A 21,481-nucleotide genomic window follows, 5' to 3' on the forward strand; every position below is an offset into this window, starting at 1 on the left:
ATCCCACTAATTTACGCATTGACACAGTCGGAGATTTTTTGCCGCCATTCCTTGCGGCTTTTGGCTACTGCAACTGTGTTGCTTTTTGCCTGGAATATTGATTTATATTCCTCGTATTTATTAATGATTATTGTCTACTCCTCGGTTGTGACGTATACGGCTCGGATAGATTTTTCCATGTCTGCGATTGGTCGCATGCAGCAAACTCCGCCCGTTTTATGTGAGCGCGCACAGATCAAGATTGGAAAGCCTGGGTTGAATTAGTGAGTTGATAGCCGGCTTTATGGTACCGAAAATCCTGAGTGCTGATGTCTCGTTAAGTGAAGCCAGATACGTAAGAGAAAGCCTGACTATGTTAATCCAGCTTTATGGTACAGGCCTCTGATCAGAGGGTTGATGTGCACAATCTTGTGGTTTATTCAGCGTTCTGGCTCTAGACAGCTGCTATTCAGTGACTTAACAAAACCACAAGAATCACAGAGTAACCATTGACTGGTGATGAGGCAAGTTTGCAATTGAATTGAAGGTACAATAAAACCTCCTAGACTGTCAGCACGTCACATGTTTTTACAATGGCTTTTTGGATTGCTTCATTTATTTCTAAATATAAATTTTATGATTTATTTATTCTTACATTTATTGTCTTGGCATTTTGACACAAAGCAATACCACACTGGACAACAAAACATAAATGCATTTGCTTTGTTGGTCCGCTGCATGTATTGCATACAAGTTCGTTGTTAATAATCATATAATCAGATATTTTGTAGCAGACCATGTCCTGTTATTATTATCCTAGATGTTACGGGTTCACAGATGTGCGTGCATCTTCAATAAACGGATATATGCGTGTGTATTTTACACTTGTGTGTGTGTGTGTGTGTGTGTGTGTGTGTGTTTTATTTTGGTAGTAAATGATAAGTGGGCGCGGCTGTAAAACACTGCGCTGTGATTGGTCGGTTTGGTGTTGCCATCGTGAGAACGAGTCGTGTTGATCTCAGAAGTCATCATGGCGCTCACTTCCTCAGTCAAAGGTAAAGAGATGTCGTTAGCTAACCTCACCTAGCAAGTCGTTATCAGCCCATTACCCTCCACGATTTATATCTTTAGAGAGCGAAATGTCTGCCGTTTTTTAAATGAGCGTTACTTAAGCTTAACCGGCGTCAAATGATCAGATAGATGATAGCTAAGATTAACTAGCTCCGCAACGGTAGTAAGTCAGTATGAGCTTAGCTTGCTCCATTTCCAAGCTAACGCTATTAAGTTAGCTGTCGCAAGACAGCATTGCCCTTGCTCTGTTGCACTTAATAAGACGTCCTACACTTCACAAGCAGGCTAATTTATTGTCTAGCGGCTGTAAGCTAATGTTTTGTGAATGGCTTCCGTGGCTCTGCTTATCTCCTTAAGACATTTGGCTGGGGGGTCGATAACCAGCTAGTTAGCTAATGTGTGTTTAATGATAAGAACCCATGTTAGCAACGTGAACCTAGCCACCAGCTAACCTTACCTCCCACCCGTAGCTTGTTAACTCGTAGTCCCTGTCATCAGGAAACATTAGTCGGTGATGGCGTTCACAAACGCCAGGGCTGTCGCAGCTATTATCCTATTTATATCCCATTTCCCCAAATCATAACATTCACTTAGACTGCATCTGTGTGATTTTTTTTTCTCTTATAACATTGCATCTGTGGGAAATTATATAGCCCTAAAATAGGCCAACACAATGTGCCATTGTTTGACTAAACAAACACCTAAATAAAAGAGTAACGTCAATCCAGTTACCCAGCCTTCTGCAGTTGTGCAGAAAGCTGTCCAGATCGCTCTTTCTTTAGTTAAAAACAATTTTAAGGCAAGCTTTAATAAGATCAGTTTATTGTTAAGTTTTTTTCCCCCCAGATGACAGAGCTTAATATACATTTCCCAGCTGACGTGCTTTGTAATAGCCAAGCCTGGTCCTCAGGTTTTTGCATAAATACAGTTATTAAAAAGAGGTTGGCTCGCTAGCGGGTTAGACAAAGGCATCATCGTGAAGTGGGGAAATATGAGGTTAGGTTGTCACGTAAATGGAAACAGAAATTACCATCGGTGTTTAAGGAGCTTGGATGCGTTATTTGATCTCGGCTCCAGCTATGGGCTCAGTTTCCTGAGTGTAGATATACTGTATTTGTGCTACTAGATTAGTGTTCCCTCTGAATTTGATTTATAGTAATGCTGAGTGGGGGTAATTTTTCATTAACTTCTGATGGTGAGGATATTAGATACAAACTTGATGCTAGAAAATGTTACTCCATTGAGGTTGCAGGTGGCCAATATTATCCAGAAACTTGTGCCCCAACAACTGACCCTGATTTATCTGAATTCTGGTGTCACCAACAACATATACTGTCTGCAGCCCAGTCTATGGAATAATAAATTCATTTAAAATAAAACAAATAAAATCAATAAATTGCACAATATAGATAATTTTGCTACATTATCTTAAATGCAATTTGTTGGATTTTTCATTTGTGGCTGACATTGCACTGGCTTGTTTGAACACCTAGGTCTGCATGTTGCTTTGGACCTTCAACCCATTCTGACAGTTTGATTCCTGTTATATAATATGAGCGTAGCAAAATTTTAAATTCTGGCTCATTTCTCATTTGGTTTTGGTCCCAGTGGAGGTTGCATCATAAGCAATTTTCTTATATTAGTGCATGATGATGATATTTCTAAGCTTATTTGTTCTTACTTAGTTAAGTTGAGCTAAATTATAATGTGTTCTTTTATTTTCCTTTTTGCCCTGCACTTGTGATAGTGTTCTTGTGGTGGTGTTGCACCACTAGTGAATGAGTGTTGAAGAAAACACTGTATTTGATGATGGAGATGCTTGGAATCCCAATGCACTATTCACACAGGTTCAATATCAGATTTGTTGGAATCAGACCTAACCAGTTCTATGATCTGTGCGTCAGTGCCATATTACATTCTTGTCTTTAGTTGGTATGAGGGCCTCCATTTTCCCATGTGCACTCCCTGATGATCACACAGTTTTGCATGTTTGTTCTTCAAGGCGCCCTTCCTTCCGTATTTATTCTGGAAAGACGAATTTGAGATATGAGTCAATGTAAAAACAGTGGAGATTTTTAAAACCCACATCGTCATTTAAACCCAGATTACTCAAGAATATTCTACAGCCTTGGCTTCCCCGTGAACTTGAAAGTGTTGCTTGTTTCAAAAGGCAGTAAGCTGAGAGCCAAACCTACAGTGCGATATCCTGTGGAGAGTCTAGCAAGTGATGCCAAGACTAGACTGTGTGTTGCAAAAGCGTCTCAGCACTGGCTTGGCTATTACAAGCAATATTTACATCTTCTTAATCTGTAACCTACACCTGTGTGACTAAAACAAAAGATTGAGAACCAGACAGCTCCAACTGGAATAAAAAGAGAATGCTTACATAAACTATGTTTTCCTAATGAAAATTTTGCAGTTCGTAGAAATGGATCATTGGCTATCATTTGGAGATAGTTTTAAACCATATGGCGACAATAAAGTCCAAATTCCATGCAAATCTTGTCTTAGGTTTGTAGTAGTGCTTCAGAGTAATGAAGTTGTAATTATTAGTAGTACCGGTAATTTTTTAATTTTGTAAATAAGAACTACAAGAGTCAGAGAGTAAGAGTGAAAACACGATTTCACAGCTTCTTTTACTCTTCTTTTACTCTGCAGAATACTGTACTGAAAAAGTGGAAATTCATGCATAGGTGCAAATTTGCAAAAAAAAAAAAAAGATGTTGTTCATGATCATTTCTGTCATATTTGTGCAGCTGTAGTCAAATACACCAGTACTTGGCTGGTGACAAGGTAATTTCTCATCCTAATGACAAGGGTTGCACCGTCCACAACTAAACAGCACATAATAAGCCAAGTGTATAGATAGATTTTACTTGGGAATAACTGGCAACTACACATTTTCAGCTGCACCAAAAACACAGATTTAACATCAGAGTAAACCTATGCTCCGATAACTAGCATTGTAGAAGTTGTTTTGTGACATGTTTGTTTCCCTTCTGCAGAGCACCCATACAGCCATCTGATTGACACACTGAAAGATGGCAAACTCAAGTTCTTCAATCCACAGAAATTAAATGATCCAAGATATGGTGAGTCAAGGCCCTGTGAACAAAAGAAAGGACACAGATCTTCAGGAAATGTTTCTCCTATTTATAAGTAGTAACACATAGCAAGACAAGACTCCTACACAAAAATGCCAACAACTGCTTGGCATTCTTTAGCTGAAAGCCTTTTTGTTGGTACAAAGACTACTTTAAAGGGAAAACGCACTAAAAATGGCTATTAACATTATTTTCTAAAATGAAATATAATAAAAACAAATGATTTTTCTACTTGTGTTGCAGTTTTCAGGATCAAAATAAATTAGAAATCTAGTAAATAAGTACAAGTACTGTTTCAGGCAGTACAATTTGACAATGTTACTGTAATTACTGTAATTATCACGCTGTTACTACTGCACACATTATTTTAGCTCACAGCATACTGTGCTGTACAATTTAAATTTAACAAGGAAAGAATCCAAGACACAGTCTCCTGTGTGAAAAAAGTAAAAACCTTTTTATTAAACTGGCTGATACAAGGGAAGATTAAAAACCTTGGATTTTTCTCCTTTTGGACTTCCCTGATTGTGTTCCCCATTTTCCACAAATCACCTCTCTCCTTTCACACTTGTGAGCCTTGTGGACTGTAGTCTAAATTTAATGTTGTATTCTCAACTGGTGGGTCCCAGGATACGGTGGAGACATTGTCACATAAAACAAAAAGATATCACTAGTCTTACAGGACGTGCAAATACAGTTGAGGACAAAATTATTTGCCCCCCCTACAAAAATGTCATTGTTTTAAAAGTATTTCCCAAGTGCTTTTAAACAGTGCAACACATTTTTAGACATCCTAGTTTTATTATGGATGCTTACATTATTTTAGTTTGCACACAGAAAGGAAAATATTCCACAAAAAACAAAAACTACCAGGGTCAAAATTATTAGCCCCCCGGATCCTAATAGTCAGTTGTGTCCTTTTTGCTGGATAACAGCCTGCAGTCGTTTGTTGTAGTTTTCAACAAGTCTCTGACACTTCTTTTGAGGAATCCCAGCCCATTCTTCTTTGGCAAATCTCTCAAGCTCCTCCAGATTTGATGGCCTTCTGGCATGGACGTTCTTCTTTAGGTCACCCCACATATTTTCAATGGGATTTAAGTCAGGGCTTTGTACAGGCCAATCAGTTACATTCACTTTGGTCTTCTGGAGATAGTTCTTCACCGAGACGTATGTTTTGGATCGTTGTCATGTTGGAAGATGAAGCGATGACCCAGACCCAGTTTTACTGCTGACTGCTTAAGGTTTTCTTTCAAAATCTTCACGTCTTTCTTTGTTCATGATTCCTTCCACCTTGACAAGATTTCCAGTTCCAGATGCACTGAAGCATCCCCACAGCATAATACTCCCACCACAGTGTTTCACTGTGGGAACGGTGTTCTTTGGGTTATATGCCTCTCCCTTTTTTCTCCAAACATAAGCAGTGTCTCTATGGCCAAAGAGCACTAGTTTAGTCTCATCAGACCATAGGACACGCTTCCAGTATGCATAATCTTTCTCCAGGTTGTCCTGAGCATACTTAAGTCTGGCTTGAAGGTGTCTCTTCTTCAAAAGTGGAGTTTTCTTGGTCTGCAACCTCGCAGTCCATTCCTGTGCAGAGCTCTAGTGATTGTCTTCTTAGAGACTACGATTCCTGATGTGGCCAAGTCATTCACGAGTGTCTTGGCATTTGTTCTGGGGTCTTTAGACACATCTCTCACTAGTTTTCTTTCCAGGGTCTTTGAAATCTTTCGCTTCCTACCTCTGCCAGGCTTGTTCTATACTGTGTAACTGTCTTTGAATTTCTGGATTATACTTCTCACTCCAGTTCTTGACACTTGGAAACGCTTGGATAGCTTTGTATATCCTTCTCCTGCTTTGTGTGCATCAATAATTCTTTTTCTTAAGCCCAAACTGATTTCTTTAGTTTTCGGCACAGTGCTTTCTCAACTGACAGCTCAATGACCCATACTGAGGCTTTTATACCATGTTTTAACTTAATTGTTGAGTGAAATCACCTGATTCACCTGATCACCTCTAAGCACATCACCTTTGAAGTTAAAGCACATCATTGCACAAAAGTGGTTTGTGCAATGACTTAAAAAATGGTCATTTCTTAAAGGGGTCTAATGTTAATGTCCCTGGTCATTTTAGTTTTTTTCTTAAATAATTCTGTTTTGGTGTGCAAATACAAATAATTTGTGTCTTCTAAAGAAAACTAGTATGTTCAGAAATGCTATGTTGAAAATTCCTTGCTCTGTTAAAAAAAAGTACTTGGGAAAATCTTGAAGAAACTTCAAATTTCATAGGGGGGCTAATAATTTTGTCCTCTACTATATACCTATAACTTAGCTAGCCAAATAAATTCTGAATTTAGTCTTTAAGAACCTACATTGGTTTCCAACTTTATGTATGAAAAAGGGAAAGTTCCAAAGGACATTGAACAGTCTGAAGATGTAATCAGCTGCTGTTTATCACGGGTGTTTAAATACCACTAACTTTTTTGTTTGTTTGGTTGTTTCATCTATTTAGAGAAGCTGCCTTTGTCCATTCGTGTTCTATTGGAGGCAGCCATTCGGAAGTGCGATGGCTTTTATACGAAAGAGGAGGATGTTCAGAATATTCTGGACTGGCAGCAGCAGCAGAACACAGCCGAGGTGCCGTTCCCCCCAGCTCGAGTCCTTCTCCAGGACTTCACGTGAGTTTGACAGTCTTTACGTCAGTGACAGTGTTCACTTAAAAAATCTGTTACGCGTTGCAAAGCTTGAATATCGGCCAATCTAAAAGTAGAGATCCTGTCAGTTTCTTAGACTAAACAACATAGAGTTAGTCTGTTATGTTCTGTGTCTTTATGTATGGCTTTATGTATGGAGACTTGCTTTTACTCAAGTTGTCTCTGAAAATGTCACTCTATTTTTAAAATTTGCTTGTAGGTGGTATTGGTATTAGGTATTTTACTTTGTTATGTGTCTTTCCTCTTAGTCCTTTGTTTGAAGGACATCATTTTCGATTCTCATCGAAACTCTTGTTTTGATGATCATGAGTGCTGTATAAATATATGTATTAATATTAAGATGGTGATGATAAATATTGTTAGCTTTCATGTAGATACATCAAAGTGAGGGGCTGGGTCAATGCCTGGGTGATGAACTTAACATTTATGATGGATTGTGGACAAAAGTGCTCATTCATATTAACAAAGTAGAAATGCAAAAAGCAGGCGTTATAGCTTATCAGGTTTTGTGTCATCAAAGTGTTTTGAAATAAGCAAGCTGCTTCATTTTCGTTACAGCTCCATCAGCGTTTTGCCTTAAAACTGAGTTGCATTACAATAGTCCAAATAGCATATCTTCTAAATCCCTGGGGATTCAAACTTGCCCCTTGGATTTTGGATAACAGTGGTAGAGATTAAGTTTTTTGTTTGTTTGTTTGTTTCATTTTTCACAGGGGCATACCCGCCATGGTGGACCTTGCAGCCATGAGAGACGCAGTAGCCAAACATGGTGTGGACCCAGGCCTCATCAGCCCGATGTGCCCCACTGACCTCATTGTAGACCACTCGCTACAGATTGACTTCAGCAAATGGTGGGTTTGTGTTTACATCTTTACTGTTGTCAGGAGTGAGTTTAAGTGAGAGAGAACATGAAGGTGAAGGTTTAGTGTCTTTCTAAAGGACACTTGGAGCAGATGCAAAGTTGTTGATGGAAATTTGCTTTGACCTTTAGTTTTTGGATGGCAGTCTCTTAGTCTACAGACATTTGAGCTATAGTGTTCTCTCAGAACGGTAAGATGCCTTAGCAGCAAGTTGTAGAATCTTGTTTGTGTATATCTGATATCTTAATATCTTCGTTTGGTGTGGTTAGCCAAAAAGCAGCGCTCCCACCAGCCCCTTGAGCATATTTTCACTTATGTGTTATGTCGTGTCCACAGTGCCATACAGAACGCACCGAACCCGGGTGGAGGGGACGTCCAAAATCAGAGCCAGGCACATCCTCGTTCCACCCCTCCCCGGCCTCTGCCTAGAGGAGGCTCGCAGTGTGGCAGCCAGCGGAGCTCCTGTAGTAAAAGTGGATGCAGTGACCCCCCAACATCCCCAGGTCACCCTCCAGCCTCTGTCCAGCAGATAGAGAACACACCCCTCCTCTGCCCTTTCCACCTGCAGCCTGTCTCTGAGTAAGTTTTGTAGAACCAGCACACACATTAATACAGTGTAGGTCTGCTGATATGTGACAGCAAAAAGGAACAGACCCCAGACCTCTTATTTTTTTAGGGTGCGGGTTAATTTAGTTAGTACTAGTGGGCAGTGTATCGTATATTATGTATGCAGGTAGATATGTGTGTACCAGTAGAGATTTTGCAACACCATTTCTACCTCATATGGTGATGGTGAAGAAACTGTTTAAGATGTGGAGCAGCCTGTTTGTCACTCTGAGATTTAAATTTGAGCTATAAAGTAGAGGAATTCAGCTTTCATTTTTTCAAGTGTCACTTATTCATTTTGCAGTTACTCAGTAATCCGAACTTCTGATTATATTGCATTGTATTTCAAGTTTGATAGAATCCCTTTTTATCTGCCAAATAATCAATTAACTGGACTGTTTACACTTTCAACCAAACATAGGAATTTTCAGAGGTTTTATTCATTCATAAATCATTTTTCAAATAAGTGTAACTAAACATCTGTCCGTCTCTCTCAACATTGCAGATATCACTGGGATTCTGTCAAATCCTAGAAATTATGTATCTTACAACTGCATCTCAGCCATTTCAAAACAACATAGATTAGCCAAAGTGGGTGCAGGTACAGGTCAACCTGAGGTGGCATTGTTGTTACTGATAGGCCCATAGGGGGTCAGCATCACTCAAGGAGCATAACATATTGTTGTATTATTCCTTTTTCTTGTCAGACCCGAAACAGCCTTGAAGAATCAGGAGATGGAACTGATCAGAAATAAAGAGAGGCTTCAGTTCTTTAAGGTACAGGATGGACACAACTGGAGAGAGTGAGGCCAAGTCCACACTGATCCGGACAAATCTGAAAACGCCATTATCGTGTCAAATTGTATTTTGTCCAAGTTAATGTTTTTACAAAGTTTTCTAAATGTTGGTCATCCACTCTACAACGCAGAAAAAGCTTGAAATTCTATAAGAGGCATGCATAGAACAACGCTTGTACTACTTTGGCTGCCATTTTGGTCACTTTAGTTCCAGCCTGGATCACATGACAGTCATATGTTCCTCCGCTTTCCCTGTTCTTGCTGGTTGCACTACAACACAAAGCCGACATTTTCAAATATATCTACTTGGGAGAGCGTTTTCAAAAAGCTCAGTTTTCAGTGGAGGAAACTCCGTTTTAGTGTGGACAGAGGGGCAAAATAGAGGAGTAAAGATGTGTTTTCACATTAGTGAAAGTGAAAGATCAGCATGTTAGGATTAATGGACAATGATGGAACTTGTGTGAATTTGGTGGCACAGCCATTGAATATTAGGAAAGTAAATAAATTAGCTTTTATATCAAATGTTAAATCTTGAACAACATATTGATAAACTTGTTTTACACATTATAGCACTAAGTAGTGGCTTAAAGCAGTTGTTTGTCAGACATTTTTAGAAGTGACAGCTGGAGAAATCACAAAAACAAATACTTTTTGTGCCATGGAGAGAGTTCATAGTAGTCACCAAACTTTGTGCTTGTCCCATTTTGATAGAGGTAATCCTACACAACTCGAAGTGTCTGTGGCTCAAGAGAAATGTTGTACAAACTGTCGTTACCTTTTTCCAATCTCCCACCAAACAGTGGTGTTCCAAAGCGTTCAAGAACGTGAACGTGATACCTCCAGATGTTGGCGCAGTCCACCAGGTGAATCTGGAGTATCTGTCCAGAGTGGTCCAAGTCAACGACGAGTTCATCTACCCCGACAGTGTTGTAGGAACTGACTCACACACCACCATGATCAACGGCCTGGGCATCTTGGGCTGGGGTAAAACTTTTAAGCCACATATTTTTGTCAGCAGTTACATGTGGGTTTACTAGAAATATGGTTTCCTCTATAGCAACATGTGTTTGTCTACCACATTCTTCAGTCTGTTGTTGCCCCTGGAATTCAGTATGTGTGTGCAGAGATTGTTATTGATGTGATTTTAATAGAATTATGTTTTTTTTATTTCAACTTTTTTAACCTGCTTGGTCAGTTCCTGGTGGGTATTCACCTTTTGCAAGAGAAAGAGAGGGGATAAAAGAGTTCAAACAGAGAAAAATATTGAGGGACTAAACAAAAGGAAAACCTTGATGAAAAGGAATCAAAAATGTTCAGAATAAATTATGCAAATGGTTTGTAGTTGTTTACACTCCAGCCAACAGCACACTGCACTTGCAAACACACCTCTGCTCTTGCATCAATGCTGAACGCTCCTAATGTTTATGCATGCTGCTTTCTTCTGCCAGGTGTCGGGGGAATTGAGTCAGAGGCTGTGATGTTGGGCCAGCCGGTGTCTCTGACCCTTCCCCGGGTGGTGGGATGTAAACTGGTGGGCTCCGTCAACCCACTGACCACCTCCATAGACATTGTCCTGGGCATCACCAAGGTAACAGCGCTTTGCTCTTTGTGCAGTTAGGATGATATGTCCCTCTGACACACATAGATGTACACCTTTCACCCTTGGGAGATAACAAAATACTGCTCCATTAAAATGTCTGCAATAAATTCTTGTCAGTGTGTCATTTTGGAAATGCACATGTTAGTAGGAAAACTGATTTGCATATCTAAATATATGCAAATTATATTTTCTACTGGCCTAATTTACAAACCAGTTGGCCCTGTATACCATAATGCATCATAATAATAATTATGTTCACTTCCCCAGCAGGATAAAAAAGAATACTATAATCTTTAATATGTCCTCTGAAAATTAAGTGTGTCCAAAATTTTGGTCATGTAAAAAAATGTTTTGTCAAACTTAAATTTAACATTGAGTGGAAATGCTGGTGATACCTTTTTATTGCTGTGCAACCGTGGATACAAATATTAGGAGTTCCCACTCTGTCTTAATGCATCGGTGCACATGTCACATCTGTAATGTGGATGTGCTTTGAAATTACAACTGCAAAATAATTGTAGCATTCTGAACTGCATTAGAAACAGAAATGAAGCAGATGTGGCAAAGACAACTGATGGCACTGTTTATAAGGAATCAAGTTTTTGTTTATAATGCACTGAAATCTATCATAAATGCACCTAAATCCTTCCTGTGACTGATTAATGTTTCAGCACCTGCGACAAGCTGGGATTGCTGGAAAGTTTGTGGAGTTCTTTGGACCTGGTGTTTCCCAGCTGTCGACCCCGGACCGCACCACCATTGCCAACATGTGCCCAGAATACAATGCTACTGTCAGCTTCTTCCCTGTAGACCACGTCACACTTAAGCACTTTAAAAAGACAAGTGAGTCATCTATTGTCTATCAGGAGTTTGGTCCACAAAGTTAATCTTTGATTTATTCTTACTTACCATAGATCAGCTTGTGCTTTCACTGTCTCTTGTTTCTCTGTTTCATAGCTTTTAAGTGTTTATGAATTTTCCATTGAATGCATTAAATGTATTGTCTATTTAGCGGTTTTTCTGTGGGTTAACCTGTCCCTTATCCCAACACTGTCTTATTTGAATGATATTCCTTCCAGACTTTACCCAGGAAAAACTTGAACTGCTGGAGTCTTACATGAAGGCTGTAAAACTTTTTCGAAGCTATGAGGACCCTTCAGAAGACCCCCACTATTCAGAGGTAATTTCTACCTTTCTTTTCAGCTGCATACTTTGTCCTGCATTCTCAGTGTCTCAGGGGACTGACATGGAGGACATGTCAGTCCTTAAGCTGACACTGTTAGATAGAGTGAGGGTAGACTAAGCAGAAATTTTCAGATTGCCAACATTGCAAGCATCCTGCACGTGACTGAAAGGGTCAAAGCTTCTATGCCTGAAAATAGCTGCAACAAATATGCCAGGAGTCCCTGAAACATTTATGTATAGTACTGAAGTCCTGGGTAAAGAAATGAGATTCCTTAGATATTTTTCTTGAAAAACAAAGAGATCGTGGGTTAACACTGTTTAAATGCATTTTTTGATCCCACATTCATTCCTAGTCAACAGTGCTGTAATTCTGAGTTCAAAAAATCAGAAATGAGATGATGGGTTGACATTTTTCAGCATGGCCGTGATTGCAAAAACAAGCTAAGAGTGCGGGAGTCGAAGAACTTCAGCTTGTATAATGAACAGTGAGAAAAAGGCATGTTCTTTGTGCAGGTGATTGAGATCAACCTGAGCTCCATCATGCCACATGTGAGTGGGCCAAAAAGGCCTCAGGACAGAGTGGCAGTCAACAGCATGAAGGAAGACTTCCGGAGGTGTTTAGATGAGAAGGTAACAGACAATAAATACAACAATTTTTTTTTTACCATTACTTAATACTGGCTTGAATTTAAAAAAAAAAAAAAAAAAAAAAGATTAGAAGTTTGAGATACTAGACGCAAAACAGGTTTTTCATTGCCATCATTTTGAGAGCTTTGACAATTAGACTTAGTGATTTTAAACATGCCATCATCATTTGTATTTCAATGTGTTGTCTGCTGTAACAAAGCAGCTACTTTTTCTCTGGCTCCCTTCAGGTCGGCTTTAAAGGCTTCCACATCTCTAAGGAGAAGCAGGGGACCCAGGTTCCTTTCTTGCACTGTGGCCAGGAGTACCAGCTAGCTCATGGCTCGGTGGTCATCGCTGCCGTCATTAGCTGCACCAACAACTGCAACCCATCTGTCATGCTGACTGCAGGTGAGACACTCATGCTTTGGATAATTCTCAAAAGAGGAAACTGCGATAAATTTCCTCTGAAAATATTCCTAATATCATCTAACATCATCTGGATGCAATAATTTGTGTAGTAATTTTCTGTTTTTCTCTTTTTTGTTTTGTCTATTTTTTAAACTGTTATCGTTCACAAATTTTCGATACCAGTACTGATACCTTGATTTCAATACCACATAGTGAGCAAAATTTTTTTCAATGCGAATTTTATAAATTAATTATTATGAAATAATAATAATTATAATAATTATTATAAAATAGATGTTATAATGTCTCTGGGTGTAACATATTATTTTTCCTTCATAATCTATGACATGTAACATTAGACAGCCAGTCACCAGCATTATTAGATCTTGGCAGAAGAATGCTGCATGCTTATTGGCTCACTGACAATGATGAAATTTATTCCTTAAGTATCAAAATCTGGTCCCGCATGGCACTCAGTTACAAAGTTCAGTACCATGGCAATTTTCAATACTTGATAGTATCGAAGCAATTTGGACAGTGCAATAAAAGTACGTAAGTTATAGACAGCAATTTGTAAAATTCTGCTAGAAATCAGTACATTCTTGCAAACGTAAATTACATAAGTCAAATCAAAAAGTGCAGTCACTTCCCTCTCTGCGGATTTTCTTCAGATGACGACAGCATTAGTATGCCACTTTGTGACTGCAGATTGCTCAGTCTCTTGAAGTATGACAACTTTGCAGACACGTAGCCCACAATGCAGCTGTTGCTGTGATTGGCAGGTCTTCTGGCCAAGAAGGCTGTGGAGGCGGGGCTTGTGGTCAAGCCTTATATTCGGACCAGTCTGGCTCCTGGAAGTGGCATGGTCACTCACTACCTCAATACCAGCGGAGTCCTGCCGTACCTCAGCCAACTGGGGTAAGCATCAGTACAAACCAACACACACAGCTACACACAAACACCCAACACACACACCTAAGTCGTCTGACTGTCTTATTTCCTTTGTGCCACAGGTTTGAGGTGATAGGCTACGGCTGTGCCACCTGTGTAGGGAACACAGCGCCGTTACCAGATGCAGTCGTTGATGCAATCAAACATGTAAGACCTTCATAACCTCTGGACTGTGTTAATGGATGAATAGATAAATATCACACACACATTTCACAACTTTTAAATTCTAACCATATATTTTGCCACAGGGGGATCTGGTGGCTTGCGGAGTGTTATCTGGCAACAGGCATTTTGAAGGACGCCTATGTGACTGTGTGCGTGCCAACTACCTGGCTTCACCTCCCCTGGTAGTAGCTTATGCCATTGCAGGCACTGTGGACATTGACTTTGAGAAAGAGCCTTTAGGTAAATATTGTTTTAACTATGAAAGAAGTAAACCCTCTCATTTTTCATTCTAAGCCAAAATTTGAAGACATGACTCAACTGAAAATGTGAAACAGGCTTGACAGATATTTATTGAAAACTACAACACCATGCTTCATGTTTTGTCTGGTATTGTCTCTATGCTGTGAATTTGCTCTGTGAAGCTGGTTTTGTGAACATGGCTTTTTGACAGCTTATGTTTGCTTACTGGTGGGTATCTTTATATGGTGTTAATATCGGACCCCCTGTCCTTTGAGCAGGTGTGACATCGGATGGGAAGGAGGTGTACCTGCGTGATGTCTGGCCATCCAGGGAGGAGGTTCTGCAGACAGAGGAGGACACTGTTATCTCCTCAATCTTCAGGGATCGCACAGGCAGGATGGAGGTGAGGGGAATGTCACACCCCAATTACTTTGCTGAACGCTCTCTTCTCCTTACCTTATCTCTACTTCAGGTTCAGACGAGTTGGCAGCAGCAATATTTGACAATATCCGTCCATACTGTTTGTTTAATGTGCTGTATGAACATTAAGGTAGAGCTCTGTTGTGGTTGTGTGTTTCCTTTTTCATCTCAGTCAATTAAATCTATGGCAGCTACTGACTTTGTTCCCTCTCTGATCTCACCCAGAAAGGGAACTCGTTTTGGAACAACCTTGACTGCCCAGATTGTGTGGTTTTCCCCTGGGATCACAAGTCCACATACATCCGTTCTCCATCTTTTTTCAACAAATTGGTAAGACTTTTGACTTTTGGGATAATTGTTGTTTTGCCAAATATGGTCCAACAAAGAGATCAGTATTTCCTCTGTTAAAATAATATTGCAATTAATGCTCCTAAAACACAAATGGTAAGCAGCCCCTGCTTTTGCCTGTCTCTCATTGCAGAGTAAAGACCCACAGCCTCCGCAGTCTATAGAGAACGCCCATGCCTTACTATTTCTTGGGGACAAGGTGACCACGGACCACATCTCACCTGCTGGCAGCATCGCCAGGGTCAGCGCTGCTGCCAAGTACCTGCTGAGCAAACGGTCAGACTTCACTATCACTGTGGGAATCATCAGATACTTAATGACTTCTTGACACTGTCATGAAGGCCAAAAAGAGTCCTCTGTGGTGTCTTATTTTGAACAATGTATAAACTAAGAATGTATATTCATGCCAAGAAAGGGCAGGTGCTGAGCTGAAAAACAAGCTAATAATGAAAAAACACAAATCATCTTATCCCAAATTCTGCCAATTTTGAGTCCTTGAGTTTCAAAAAAAGGAGACGTTGAAAGTCATTGAAATGTCATTGAACCTGATGTCCAAGTGATTGTGGGATGCCAGTAAATCAGAATGATTTGTGGATCTACAGATTGTTTAAATGTTTAATGATAACGTGTTTTTTAAAGTAGATGATAAAATCTGTGGTTTCAGTGTTGAATATTCAATATTGCCTCCAGAAAATCTCCATTTACCACCTTTCTCAATTCATTCTCAGTTGAGCCATCATAGACCGAGTAAATGAGGCAGTTTTGCCCTTCTACCATGCCATCTATCATAGAGGCTCCTTTGTGTCAGCTGTAGGCCAGGCATCTACTGTGATCCTGGAAGTACTCCATGTGTCAGCTCAAATTCAAATTTATTGAACTGTCCATTTGCATACCTTCCCTCAGCCTGACACCACGGGAGTTTAACTCATACGGCGCACGCAGGGGGAATGATGCAGTGATGACCCGAGGCACTTTCGCAAGCATCAAGCTCCAAAATCGCTTCATCGGCAAACCAAGTCCCAAGACGTTGCACATTCCTTCAGGCCAGACAGTGAGTGAAATTTTATTTCAGAGGTGCATGTGTTAGGGATATAAACAAATTGGGCCTTTACTTCTGATAACGGTTGAATGCTTTTGAGTGTTGATATCTTTAAGTACTAGTCTAATGCCCTACATTTACAAAACAGAAAACATTTGTTTTAGATATGGTGATTTTTTTATGCTTTAATTTTAGCAGTGCCAATATTAAACATCTTCTTTAAGCATTGGGGGAATTCTTCTGGACCAAGACCATTTTAGACTGGCATTACTTTAACAATTGTAAAGCAATTCTTTCACATTTCTTGTATGGTTAGCAGTTTAACAGAAACTTATAGCCAAGACATTGAAAACCTGCCTGGTCACTCAGTGATTTGCACTGATTAAAATGATACTTTACACATGGCTGTAGTTGGAGAGTTTTGCTGTTGTAGAAATCAAACCTTTTGAGTTATTGGATATTGTCATAACCGGGCCACCCTGGACATCACTCATTTATCAGTTGCTGCAGGTTATGACGAGACTAGTTAGCTTGATTAATTTCCCCCACATACTGCTAATAACATGTCCTCTACTTGGATGTTTGGTCAGCTGGATGTCTTTGAGGCAGCAGAGCGCTACCAGAGAGACGGCATTCCCCTCATCATCCTGGCAGGCAAAGGCTATGGCTCTGGAAACTCCAGGGACTGGGTAGCCAAAGGACCATACCTGCTGGTAACCTACACCTACCTGCACCTTTAGTTTTTCAAAACACTGACCAGTCAGTCAGGTTATGGTTGTAAAATCACTTGTCTTTATGCTCCATACCACTAATGATTTAGTAATTACTTTAGCGCTAAAATAAAACTGAATGTGTCTTAAGTTGTTTGGCCAACTTAATACCTTTTGAATTGAATTGAGTTGAATTGAAACCTTTTCACATTTTTAGTGTATAGTCATTAACCTGTTTTTCGGGTGATTGATAGGGAGTGCGTGCAATCATTGCTGAGAGCTTCGAGAAGCTGCATAAGACCCAGCTGGTGGGCATGGGCATCATGCCCCTCCAGTTCTTGCCTGGCGAGAGCGCTGACTCTCTGGAGCTCTGCGGGAAGGAGAGGTTCACCATCACCCTGCCAGACGACATGAGTCTGAGGCAGCAGCTCACTGTCAAGGTAGGCAGCACCTGGCTGGGTTGGCACTGTCACTCACTGCTTAGATGTTGGGTTTTAGTGCATCTTAAGCAAACTACTTGAAGACTGTTTTAATATATTCACTTTATGAATAAAAGATAAAAGAAACACTTACGTCGACAGCAACTTGTGTTGTCTCTATTAATAGTAGTTTAGCTGCTGCTTTTTAATTGCCCTTTGCAGGGATAATTAAAATTGGTTTGCATTGTTTTGTATTGTATTGTTTGTATTGCCATCCTTTTTGCCACTTTTTCCAAACCAAATGATGAGCCTTTTACAGTTAAATTATTCTTATATGATGATGGCATCAAGTTGACATGACAAGTAACGCCCAGATATGTTTTGCAGCATTGGAAATATTTACCTTTAGAGACTGGGAAGAAAAATTGTATTAGCTAATTCACCTCTCAGGGCCTGCTCACATTGGCAAGTTGGGCCCCGTATTGTGCTAAAGCCAAACCCAAGGTTGTTCCAAAATGAGTTCCCTTTCTGGGTAGTTAGATTTAGGTTTTTTATATTATCAAATTATTGCCTGTTATCCAAAACACATTTTTGTGTGCAGTTTTTACTGCAGAGTAACAAATCTTCCAGTGTGAGGCATCTGAAAGTCAGTACATTTTACTTGCAGGTTCATGCAGGCGTCTTCAAGATTTTGATGAATGGCAGTTAAAGAGTTAATTCTCTGTTCTTTTGCAGACCAGCCAAGGGAAGACCTTCTGTGTCACAGCTCTGTTTGAAAGTGAATCGGACCTTGTCTTTTACCGGCATGGAGGACTCCTCAGATACGTTGCTCGGACCATGCTCTGAAACATCCAGCAGTCCGTTCCAAGCCATCCGAATGTGCACTGAGTGAATTAACTGCGGCCCTCACCATTTCACAGAGGTTTTCTTCAGCTTGGGCTAGAAACAGCTCATAAGAGCAGCATAAAGGCTAATGCTCTGTTTGAGCTGCGTTAGCATCTCCAGACTCTTACTCCACCTTGGAGAGATGAGAACTCAGTTTCAAGGCCTGTAGGAGAGCTGCTTGTCCTGCAGGAGACAGCTGTTTCTGCAACTACGTTTGTCATCGAAAGAAGGCCAAAACAATGTGGTCACATTCACAATCAACAGAGCGCACTCAAACCAGACTTGACAGAAGACTTTTGTACATCAGCTTTTGTTGAGAGTCCTTCAAATGATTCGAGATATCATTTGTAAAAAGGAAGGGGGTTGGCCAACAACATACCGGTCCTTCCTGGTTTTGAACACAACCAAACTAGCCATCCCCTGACAAAGTAAATAAATGAATAAACTCCCAAATTGCCTCGAAAGAGTAAGATGCTTGCTGTCTTGGTTTCAGGTGCAGTATAGCCTGTTTTTTTCCCCCAAGATCCCAAGCAAAGTCAGACAAAAATTTTGGAAAATTTCAAAACTTGAAGAAGAAGAAGAATCAGTTTCAGTTGCCCAGTGGAAATCAGCAAATTCTCATCTGTCCTCCTAAATTTCTCTTTTTAATCAGACCAGAAAGCTTCCTTAATGGAAATTCATGGACAAGTATATTGCATCTCATGTATAAGCAGTCAAAATGGCCACTTATACATCCAGTACACACACTGCTTAAAATGTAATTGGAAAAAATTGTGGTACATGCCTTTTTGCTGGGCACTTGTACCCCTTACCAGTTAGTCACGTGTGTAAAAATAGCTGACATACAGTCCTCTATCATGTGAATCACAAAAGCGCTTTTCAACATCAGTAGTCACAAAACTGAATCAAGTTACACTGTGGCAAATGTCCACCTTGCCTTAAGCTTGATGAATTTTGGGCATTAAAAAAAATCTGTATTAAAAAAAAATTATACAAATGCATATTTGTATGGAAAGGATAAAACAAGATATTACAAGATAGTATTTATTATTATTAAGTATTATCACAAATGGCAAAAACTAGTTTGTCAGCTGTGCTGGTGCTGATGGCAAAAGATAGTTCGAGTGGTGTTCTCGGCTATGGTTACACCTATTTCAATGTGATTTTGAATTTCTGATTGAAAACATTGAGTTGGATGAAGTGGTGAATGTCTAGACTTGGCCTAAAAATGGCTTTTATGTTTCTCCTTTGGTTCTGTTCATATCTCTCCTTTGGTTCCACTACTTAGCCAGAGCTTTACCACATTTACATCTGGTTTAGAAGATTTGACATCTGTGTTGGCAGATATATTTTTAAAAACAGACTTAGCACTTAATGTGACTTGATGTGTTCAGATGGTAAAAGCTGCGTTGGAATGACAAGCGTAGCTGTAGCCCTTCATCTCTTTGTTGCTTCTCATTGTGATGTACGTCGACATCTGTGTCCAGCGATGGGATCTGTTCGCTTTCCGGTCACATCAGCAAGTGGACAGGTCAAATTTCAAGTATCGGAAAAACCTATTGCATGAGGAGGCTGTCAAATCCAACCCAGTGAGAACTACAACTTAATGTCAGTTTGGATTGGCCTTGCTTATAATACAAATATTGTTCATTTCATTTATTGTGAGGTACTGGCCTTATTTATCAAGGTTTACACCAATTTAGCTCGTATACAGTTTCTCATTCTTTTTGTTTGCATCACCTCTGTGATTTGATATTTGTGCATGTACAAATCATTTTGACCCCCTTAACTTTTTCGTTTGTTTGCTTGATTGTTTTGTTAGACAACAGCCCTATTTAAAATTTAAAATCATCCATCCAATGCAACATGTCATATTTTGAACATGGATTTGGAACATTAGCCTTTATGCATATATTTTTAGAGAGCATGATATTGTGTTGGCTGTTACGAAACGTGGTTGTTTATCATAGTAATTTATTGATACTTACGCTCTCCTATAATATTTTGAAACCATGAACTGCCTGAACTGTTGCAAAACCCTTTTTATTAAGAGTGAACAAAGACAGTGTTTTGCCTTGTCAGACTGCCAAAATAAGCTGAAGCCAAGTAGCAGACTGTCCTGTCTTGATGTCATTTGCTGTTTTGGGTGCCTCATTCTGTGAAGATCATACTTTTGCCAGAGTCTGTTGGGTTCTACACTGCTTCTCACACCAATTACCATTACAGTTTTCAGGACATGTAGGGTTCCTCTGTTTTTGTTGTGATTTGGCATGGTACTCCTTCACAGTAACACAGTTCGCCTTCATGCGTTGAACTTGAATTTGATGGAAATGCATCTCTTTGATTGCTTGGTGGAAGTTTCTGGACAGAAGTGTTCGAGCGGCTCTGCACGAAGGCTTACCTGTACTGTCAATATTTCGTGCAGCATGTATTCCACTATTGCTGCCTCTTTTCCATCTTCATTATCCCCCACACTTAACAGGAGCAGTGTATGCAAACCAAGTGCATTGTTGCACACATGAGAAAGTGTCTGGATGTCTGTAATTCTGAATCATCGCATTGTAAATAGTTTTTAATAAATGAAAATGACGCAAAGCTGGTAGCTGTCTGTGAGAAGTCAGCAGAGTTCAACTGGTGTGCTGTGTGAACTCAAAATAGGAAAGTAAATAGGTGCAGATTTCACAGCTAAATGTGGATTTGGGCAGCCATATCACCAGTTTACCTCTCTGAAATCATTAGCATGCACCAGATAAGTATTAGAGCTTTGTTTACATGTTAGCTTGTTAATGAAGCCCCAGTGCAGCACATATGCTTGCCAATAAAATGTCTGCTATAACAATGTAATTCCAATTTACACTTAAACCTCATCCAGCCCGAAATATTAATCAGAGTGTACTCTTTCGCCTCGACTGACCTTATGGCGGTCAGTAGAAACTGCAACAATATAGATAGAACTAGGGGCGGAAAAACTACACCATTAAAAAAACAATCATTCAATACACAATACAGCCTACAAAGTCCTCACCAGTGATATTTGGACCTCCAGGGCAACTGAGAGGTTCCTGACCATGAGTGTTCATTATATTTTGAACTTGCTGATGAAAAGTGAAGTGTTACAAACTCATTGACTGTATGAGAGCCACATGCAACAACCACACACTTAGCTGATGGATTAATGAATACAAGTATTTTCATGTTTGTTTTAGGTAGTCTATGTAGACTTGTGCCTTTGAAATATTGTTGATTTCATATTATCTAAAATCTTGATGAAAAAAAATACTATTATTGTAAGTAAAACAAAATACAGAGAACATTGAAAATGAAGTTTTTTCCTCCCTAATGTACAAAATAAACCAA

The 21,481-nt window shown here is 39.7% G+C and overlaps 1 protein-coding gene across 1 annotated transcript; it reads left to right on the forward strand.

Annotated features, from left to right (window-relative positions):
- The first annotated feature begins 966 nt into the window (after positions 1-966).
- On the forward strand, positions 967-21,292 carry ireb2 (iron-responsive element binding protein 2). The gene is made up of 22 exons (XM_030053873.1): positions 967-1,034; positions 4,056-4,142; positions 6,663-6,828; positions 7,578-7,715; positions 8,061-8,303; positions 9,038-9,107; positions 9,928-10,111; positions 10,576-10,715; positions 11,399-11,570; positions 11,807-11,907; positions 12,426-12,542; positions 12,788-12,947; positions 13,730-13,865; positions 13,961-14,045; positions 14,147-14,303; positions 14,582-14,706; positions 14,949-15,053; positions 15,205-15,347; positions 15,975-16,122; positions 16,701-16,823; positions 17,075-17,260; positions 17,975-21,292. Exons 1-22 carry the CDS (start codon positions 1,010-1,012, stop codon positions 18,083-18,085), a joined length of 2,922 nt encoding a protein of 973 aa, XP_029909733.1. The 5' UTR covers positions 967-1,009; the 3' UTR covers positions 18,086-21,292.
- Positions 21,293-21,481: the final 189 nt, after the last annotated feature.

Source organism: Myripristis murdjan, chromosome 6 (genome assembly GCF_902150065.1).
Source record: "Myripristis murdjan chromosome 6, fMyrMur1.1, whole genome shotgun sequence".
NCBI classification, from domain to species: domain Eukaryota; kingdom Metazoa; phylum Chordata; class Actinopteri; order Holocentriformes; family Holocentridae; genus Myripristis; species Myripristis murdjan.

Bases quoted from the DNA above. Each gene is read 5' to 3' on its own strand.
- ireb2 (XM_030053873.1), top strand. From the start codon at position 1,010: ATGGCGCTCACTTCCTCAGTCAAAG. The intron at 11,571-11,806 runs GTGAGTCATCTA...TATTCCTTCCAG, and splicing joins TAAGCACTTTAAAAAGACAA to ACTTTACCCAGGAAAAACTT. The intron at 14,046-14,146 runs GTAAGACCTTCA...ATTTTGCCACAG, and splicing joins TCGTTGATGCAATCAAACAT to GGGGATCTGGTGGCTTGCGG.